This window comes from Eucyclogobius newberryi, unplaced genomic scaffold (genome assembly GCF_026437365.1).
Source record: "Eucyclogobius newberryi isolate DKJ021-1_F unplaced genomic scaffold, fEucNew1.0.hap1 SCAF_7, whole genome shotgun sequence".
NCBI lineage: Eukaryota > Metazoa > Chordata > Actinopteri > Gobiiformes > Gobiidae > Eucyclogobius > Eucyclogobius newberryi.
The window spans coordinates 33,430,073-33,438,788 of record NW_027316389.1 but is presented as its reverse complement, the minus strand read 5'-3'; the positions used below and the strand labels follow the sequence as shown (position 1 = coordinate 33,438,788).

Below are 8,716 nucleotides of genomic sequence, written 5' to 3'. Positions count from 1 at the left end.
AATCTATATAAATCAAATAATTATTAATACATTTAAAAAAGGTTTTCTGGCAGTTCTTGTCTCCATGGAGACGGCATTGCTTTGCCAAGAATATTCCTCTGTACAGCATTAAACTATCGCTCTTGCATTTATTCAGTTACAGGTGTTTTTATTGCTAAAATAAATGCATTTTTACTGTAATTGCTGTAAACTGTAACTTTTTATCTCTATGGAGATAGAGAGCCCATGTTTAATGCCATACCATGTAACATTCTGAGCAAAACTCCATGGAGACAGAAGATTATTAAATGGTTCAGCCCCTTTTAAAACACAGTATTCTCCTCTTTCACCTCCTTTCCCTGCTCCTTTAACCCGTCTCTGTTTTGCAGCGCAGTCGTGTCCTCTAAAGTGCTCGTCCTGCTTGGGACAGAACCTGGGACAGAACCTGGGACACTTGAAACAAAGCACTCTGATTGGGTCAGAAGCCAAAGCCGAGGGAGCAGATTGGTCGAGGGGAGGAGCACGGGGGCTTTTGGAGAGGGATGGTGGGAAAGGAGGATGAAGAGGGGAAGAAAACAGGAGCAGAATCTGTCAGTTAAAAGCTGAACACTGTGGACACAAAAGCTCAGATACGGCCTTGGCTCAGAGCAGCCAAGAAAGAACAGAATTCACCGAGAATAAAAAGAGAAATGTTCAGAAATACAGGGGAGAAGCAAGGATATGGTGAAAATATTAGTTTAAGCATATTTTCATATTACAACAGACAAGGAAGAAACAAACCAAGTTAAAATGCATTCATTCTAACTTATGTTTGTGTATATGCGCAGTATATGCACAGTGCACCGTATATGCAGAGTATAAGCACAGTATATGCACGGTATATGCACGGTATATGCGTAGTATATGCACAGTATATGCACGGTATATGCGCAGGTATATGCACAGTATATGCACAGTATATGCGCAGTATATGCACAGTATATGCGCAGTATATGCACAGTATATGCGCAGTATATGCACAGTATATGCACGGTATATGCGCAGGTATATGCGCAGTATATACACAGTATATACACAGCACAGTATATACACAGTATATGCACGGTATATGCACAGTATATGCACGGTATATGCACAGTATATGCACGGTATATGCACAGTATATGCACGGTATATGCGCAGGTATATGCGCGATATATACGCAGGTATATGCGCGATATATACGCAGTATATGCGCAATATATACACAGTATATACGCAGTATATGCGCAATATATGCGCAGGTATATGCGCAGTATATATGCAGTATATGCGCAGTATATGTGCAGTATATACGCAGTATATGCACAATATATGTACAGTATATGCACAGTATATGCACAGTATATACACATTATATATACAGTATATACGCAGTATATGCGCAGTATATGCAGAGTATATGCACAGTATATGCACAGTGCACCGTATATGCAGAGTATATGCACAGTATATACAAAGTATATATACAGTATATACACAGTATATACATGTACCTTCTGCCTGACGGCATCAACTCAAACTGATTGCAAGAGAATGATTTGAAGAGTAGACATTTTTAAGTTCTGTCCTTTCCATATCAGCAATAAATCATGTACAAAACGCTCAAAAGACATTTTACTACAAACAAATGTTTTATTCATATTTCATTTTCAGTCTGAAATCATTCCAAATACTCCCTGGTGAGTGCCCGGGGACCTCTGGTTGAGAAACACTGTTTTACATATCCGAATGCAACCAGGTCTGAACAGAGCTTGAACCGGGACTGGACCGGGACTGGACCGGGACCGGACCATGACCGGACCGGGTCTGGACCGCTCTTATGTCAAGATTATTTTTACTTCACTGGAATTTGTTTCTATGATTCAGAGATATATTGGGAATAAATCTATTATTCTAACTAAAGTAAACCTAATATAGACTTGTTACATGAATTCGGATTAGAATGAGTACTTTTGACTTGAATACAATAGTGTCATCTTTGACACAAGTGTTTCTGCCTGTCATACAGCGCCCTCTGCTGGACATATAACATACTGACTGTTATTAAATGTCCTCAGACGCATACTTGATTACAGATTGATGTGAAAGGAAATAATACGTTTCATAATGTCATATTTTGAGTATTAAAGGGAGAACATGCCAGTGTAACATGTCATATTCATCTTTAAAAAATGAGATTAAAAAAGGCCCAATTACAAGGAAAATAATCTTATTGCGCTTAAAATAAAAGTCAGAATCAGCTCAAAGATAACATTCTTAAAGGTGCGTAACATTTCTGCTGCCACCTGGTTTCTATGGAGATGATATTGATTTGCCATGATTATTCCACAGTATGGACATGTCATATCTGTGGAGAGGCAAGCCCATTCATAATAAGGACAGACATAATGTTTTTCAAGACATTTTTTGAGCAACAGTGACACATATGAAATAAAGACAGCTACATTTAGCTCAAAAATAATAATAATTGAATCCACTTCACTTCCACTTTGTGCGTATCAAAGGCTGTTTTCTACAGATGTATTTTCCTCCCACACAAACAAAGATCAGCTCTTAAAGCAGCTCCTACACAAACTTTACAATCTTAACTTAACAGGATTTTCATTTTTTTCATTTACTCAAGGATTTGTTGACATCTAATTATAAGCCTGATTTATTCAAGTTTTGATTATAAAAGCTTAACAAAATGAACAACATATTTACACTTGTAATGGCCAAAATAGGTCTAACTTTGGCCATTCTACACACAATTCCTTATTTACATGATTATATGTAATACAATATTTCTTCCATTTCTGGGAGTGAACTATAGTTTCAAATGTATGTCTTTAAATGTAAGATGTTTTTTCCATTCACCTGCAGTGTCTTGCCTTAAAATGAAGTTTAGTCATGTTCTCTACATGTTTTAAGACTTAAGACATAATAAACATGAACATAGTCACAGTCGGTTGGAGGAGCTGCTTAAACCAACGGTATGAAACTGAAGCCACCTTCAAAATCTGAACTTATGTTGTGACTTGTAATGTGATCATTTTTCCTTTCAACATTTACACTTGTCTGTGTAACTCATCCTCAAAATAGATTCCAAATAGGTTGTTTTGTATTTCTACAGGACAAAGCTGTAGTTATTCATACATTAGGACTATTCTTTTTCTTTATGCCAGCCTTTTTTCAGCTGCAGTTACAAAGCGTGTCTTGCTCAGGGGTAACGGCAGCATTGGCTGAGGTTTGAACTTTGAGGCAACTCCTGTTGTGATTTTGGGCATTAAAAAAACAAAATGAATTGAATTCATCATAGTGGTTCCCATTAAAGGACACACATTATGGATTGTTTGTATTTGTTTTGGAATCTCATGTTAGAACTTAAAATTATGCCTATTTATAGAAAATATGCATTATGTTGCATCAGTCTGCGTTCCCTCAGCAAGAACAGGAATTACCAAGGGAAAAAGCTGGCTATTTAAGCGACGTAGGCCGGCATGCTGCTGATGAACGTGTGATTTGATGGAGTCGGGTGATTATTTATGGGTAGAACAGGAGACCTCCAGAGCTTTGGCCTCATAAATCTGGGTGAAATTTAAATGGAGTGATTTCTGAGGCCCAGAGGGAGAGGAGCTCGTAAACAAGATTAATTAAACAAGCCTTAATGAAGTAAAATGCAACTCCAGGTATGTTTTTGGTGCAGGAAAAACATAATAACATGGTAAAAAGCATTTTAAAAAGTACATTTTGTACAATATGTGGCCTTTAATATTATTTTTCTTACCACTATTTCACTTTTTTCCTCAATATAACAAGAGGAAAATGCCATTAAAAATCCATCTTTATACAGTTTCTTAAATAAATATCTTTTATTTGACATCGATGCACAGTCAACACCACAGCCCATTACATGACATCCTTTTCTCAAGTTGTGAACATGAAAATCTTCTATATTAAAGCTCAATAACGTATAACAAGACTGGAAACGCATTATGAACGATGCTTATTAATAAACTTATGACAAATCCTGCCAAGTTTAACCATGAATCAAATAAATACAAACATAAATAGTATTTGTCTATGTTGTACCCTGAGCTGATCCAAACTGCCCCCTCGCGCTCCGTCGTATCAGACGTAAGGACAGTCTCACATGTAAAGTCACAGGCCATAGTACAGTCTGTAAGGCACCATTTTGGCCCCGGGCTCTGCTCCTGGTGCCGGGGCAATGTGGATAGGGGGCTTGTGATTGGTCCCACGCGTCACCAGGGGGCGGAGCTGAGGACTCAGGCTCTCCAGACGCAGGAGGAGCGCTCTTCAGTGGTGGTTTAGCTCCACACTAGAGCTTTGGAGTGAGAAGAGTTCAGCTGCACGTTTTCGTAGCTGTCCCCGTTTCCCTGCACACAAACGTCAGCTGGAGTTAGTTCTTGTACACAGGCGTTGTACTTGTACTGGAGTAACATTTTCGACATTTTGCAGTACTATTACATGAGTGAAATGCTGCAGAGACGAGTTAGTTCAAGAGTGGCAAAATATATAAAGTGACATCATACGGACGTTCCACAGTATGTACAAACAAAAACAAGAAATGAGGGAAAGTCATTAGTGGGGATTTTGGACTTTTAGTCAAATGTTTTGAGCCATTTTTTGAAAGTGTTCAGTGTGCCAGATTTCCTGATTTGGAGGGGGAGTGAGTTCCAGACAGTGGGGGCAGCAATGGCGAAGGCTCGGTCCCCCAAGATCCCGTGCTTAGATCACGGATGTGGGGTTTGATGGAGAGGGTGGGGTCAAAGATAAATCCAAGGTTCCTGATCTGAACAGACTGTGTCATCCATGGATAGAGTGAAGTTTTGAGTGGAGGGAAGGAGCGATTTGGGACTGATTATCATAATTTCAGATTTATTGCATTGAAATTTAAGAAAGTTGGCGGTCATGCAAGATTATATGGCAGAGACAGTTGGTGAGGGTCGAGCTTGTCGCAGGAATGATGGTTTTGGTGGAAAGATAAAGTTGACAGCGGTGTAGCAATGCAATTATAGTCCACGTATGAAAAGGAGTTGACCAAGCACCGAGCCTTGAGGGACTCCGTGGGTAATAGGAGTGATACCGATGAGCAGTTGTTTTTGCAAATGCTGCGAGATATTGGCAAACCTGGAGAGTGCAGAGCCATTGATGCCGATGGAGGAAGATGCAGTGATCTATAATATCAAATGCAGCGGAGAAGTCGAGGAGAAGGAGGAGGGATTTGGAGTCAAGCAAAAGGTTGTAGGATCTACTCTGCGCGCCAGCTAAGTCAGCCTGCCTCCACTGTCTGCAACATTTACTATTGTTCAACCTGCTTCCATCTCTGCTTTGGGGTTCAGTCTGTAAACCTATACAAACACTAAAACTGGATTAATAGCGATGTCTAGTGGACTGGGTGTCATATACTATAAAAGATACATGGATGAGACAGCCGTAGTTTACTTTTACAAGGGGTGGGTAATCATCTTTTTGCCATTTCCCGTGTTTGTATCAGTGTTCGTCACTCCGTTTGTGCCTCTGATTTATTGGCTGTTGCCGCAGTGATGTTTTATGGCCATGATATGTCACACTGACACCACACAAATGAAGTGAGCAGCGCCTTAAGAACTGTTTACAAAGATTCCAGAAAGCAGGGCGAAGCATACCGGGCCTAAATCGGGCAAAATGTCCTGTGAGGGCTTTCGTTTTGGAGCATATTTGTGACTTTGTGATTACCTTGGATGCCAGGGCCTTGAGTTTCCCGATGAGCGAGGGTTTGGAGTAGATCACCTCGTCCTCCAGCTCCGCCTCCGTCTCGCCCTCCATCATGGCACAGCTGTCGGCTCCAGGCAGCTCACACTCCTTGTTAGCCGACATCACCAGCCGCGAATACTTGTACTCCAGTCTGGAAGCAATATCGATGTAATACCAGACCCCAAGTGGAAGCATCAAACTGCCATTACTTTGTACAATAGCTTTATAAAGAACAGCAGTCCGACATTTACAAAATAAATCAACAGAAAATGTTTAAAACCAATATTCTTTTCTATTTTAACTACAGCATAGTTTGGATAATATGTCTCTGTACATATCGTCCAAATATGTGTGTAACGCTGGTTAAAGAAGGCATGTTAGTCTTTTGTCTGTTATATACGAGGTTATAATCAATGACACCCGTGGGTCATCCAATCCTCTGAGGAAACAGTCAGTTAACTTTTAAAACCGTACACATGTGACTATGTTGTGAGGGTACTATATAATGTAAATGTGTTCAGATTTGACCAGCTGATAAAGGGATTTATTGTATTGATTTTTTTTTTTAAATAATGTCGGCTGCATGTCTGTAATGAAAAGACTTTCCCCTTAGGCTGAATTAAAGTAATTCTGAAATAAACATTTTATCTAATCTCAGGCCTGGGTCTAGACCAAGCTGACTGCATCCGGGTTTCAAACGTGGAAAAAGATGAAGTGTCATTATTTAACACAACTAAAAAGAGGGTGCAAACACTTATAAATGAGGTTGCAGTGCACCCTTTTGCACCCTTGTGGACCCGGGCCTGTCTAATCTGATCTAACCAACTGCCATCTCTTCATCAGACCACAGGGGCAGAGGTAAAGGCACCACATGGACTCACCTCTTGTTCTTCTTCCAAAAGTAGCAGGTGAGAGAGACCAGGAGCAGTGCGGTGAGGGCCCCCAGCCCTCCGCCCAGCTGCACCCACCGCTCCACGCTCTCACAGGGGAGGGTCCGCTTCTGCGGGAGCCCCGTGCCTCCCACACACACCCGGGGCTCGCGCCACACAAACAGCACCTCCTGCACACAGCCCGACACAACGCACACGTTACAACCATCACGTTTAACAACATGTGAGGATTTCTGACCCCAAACGTTTACTCCTGCAGTACTCCTACTTACCACTCCTCCAGATAAGTAGTCTTTCTAATTACATTCATTTCTAATAATAAATCAGACGTTACTATTGATTGCCACTTGAGTAGTAGCTTCTCCTAATACGGTTTTACTTTCCATTTCCAGGACCTCTGCTTTATACTTCTACTTCAGCAATATTTCATAGTATTTTGAAACAACACACTGGTGTTCTCAATCGATTAAAAAATGTATCAGATTAATCACACGGAAATAAGATTCATTACCCAGCACACTCAGGTTAATGTCATTCTTTAAACGAAACGTTCTCATTTCTAGTATTATGTTTTTTTTATGACATTTTCTATACAATTTTTTATTCTTTCACAAATGACAAATGAGCCATTATAAAAGCCCTATTGGCTATTATTAAGTCTATTTCATAGTAAATCTGTGTGATTGGATGTTTTAACTAAATTTACATGACCAAACAACAGGTTCAGTGGGTTCAAGGCCCTTCATTGCCGCTTGCGGGTGTAACTGGCTCATATGGTGACAGATGTGGCTGAATTGGCCTGGTGTTTACCAGTGTTCTGTCAGATGTGTTCTGTTGTGGTTTGGTGGAATATTGGGTCCATATTATTGGTTTTAGTGCTCACAAGTGAGCGTTCCTAAACCTCCTGTGTAACCGAGCGCCTTGGTCAAAACAGACCGCGTGATTAATGTGCATCAATTCATGATAAATGCGTCCGTTTTCTATAATTAGAAACTTTGGTTGGTTAAAACTGTGCATGTGCTAAATAGACTACATGACTATCTTTTCATTTAAGTGTAGTTTTTATACTTGAGAGGGTAAGATAATGGCGTAGGTCAAGTTGACCGTACCTGTTGCCCTCGTTTGCAGGCGCCCTCGATCTGGTGGTAGTCCTGGGCAGAGCAGACGGGGCAGGCCGACGAGCTCTGCCATAAGAAGTGGAATGTACAGCCATCGCACGTCCCGGCCGGGCACTGACTGCAGGGACCACATGACACCAGGGGAACAACACATCAGTCTGCAGCAAGAACCAGCTCAAACTACAGGATGAGACTTAAAATATTGTTTGAAAAGTGAATCCCTAGTTAACAAAGCACCAAGAATGTGCTCAAATGTGACTGGAAATGTCTTGGTTGAAACATAAACAAAACTATTTGAATATAATCAATATTCAACTTTTGTACATTTTCAAAACACATATCGTGATTTTATAAAATGTTTGATACATTTCCCACCTCTATCTGCTACATTTTAACTGGCTGAGAATTTTGTGATAACTTTATTTGAATTATGAGATTTGAACTGTATTGTTCTGTTTCTTTAAAGAGGGTAAAAGAGGCATGTATGAAGTGCCACAGGTTTTTTTGCACAAATTGACCAAAATCGTATTATTGACAGCCTGCTTTCTTTGATATATCCCCAATAGTAGTTCTGTAATAAAACTGGCCTATTCCAGAACTAAACCAGGTATAAACAGAAGCAACGTCAGGTATAGCTTATTCCTGGGGTTGAAATCTAATGTAAGTCTAAAGTCTAAAGTCCAACAAAGTTTGTCCTTTTCCAGAACTAAATCAGCTCCAAACTAGTACCACTCAAAACCAAGACTAAACTCAGACTAAATCCAAGTCCTTTAGAACTGTCAGGCCTATCCCAGGACTATCCCAGGACTATCCCGGGACTATCCCAGGCCTATCCCAGGATTATCCCAGGACTCTCAGTCGGTCCCTCATCTGCCTGAAGAGTGGGTCCAGCTCGCCTCAGACGGTCCCTCATCTGCCTGAAGAGTGGGTCCAGCTCGCCTCAGACGGTCC

General features: G+C 40.6%; 1 protein-coding gene and 1 long non-coding RNA gene across 2 annotated transcripts in view; both read right to left on the bottom strand.

Moving 5' to 3' along the window:
* LOC140349545 (uncharacterized) overlaps nucleotides 1–8,716 on the bottom strand; it is a 70,850-nt gene that overhangs the window by 9,763 nt on the left and 52,371 nt on the right. The window lies entirely within an intron of this gene.
* elapor2a (endosome-lysosome associated apoptosis and autophagy regulator family member 2a) overlaps nucleotides 3,854–8,716 on the bottom strand; it is a 34,975-nt gene continuing 30,112 nt past the window's right edge. Inside the window, exons 19-22 of the mRNA XM_072434882.1 lie at nucleotides 7,757–7,883; nucleotides 6,639–6,817; nucleotides 5,740–5,908; nucleotides 3,854–4,397 (exon numbers count right to left, since the gene is read on the bottom strand). Coding sequence (XP_072290983.1) covers nucleotides 4,329–4,397; nucleotides 5,740–5,908; nucleotides 6,639–6,817; nucleotides 7,757–7,883 — 544 coding nt within the window. The 3' untranslated portion in view covers nucleotides 3,854–4,328. The remainder of the gene's footprint in view (nucleotides 4,398–5,739; nucleotides 5,909–6,638; nucleotides 6,818–7,756; nucleotides 7,884–8,716) is intronic.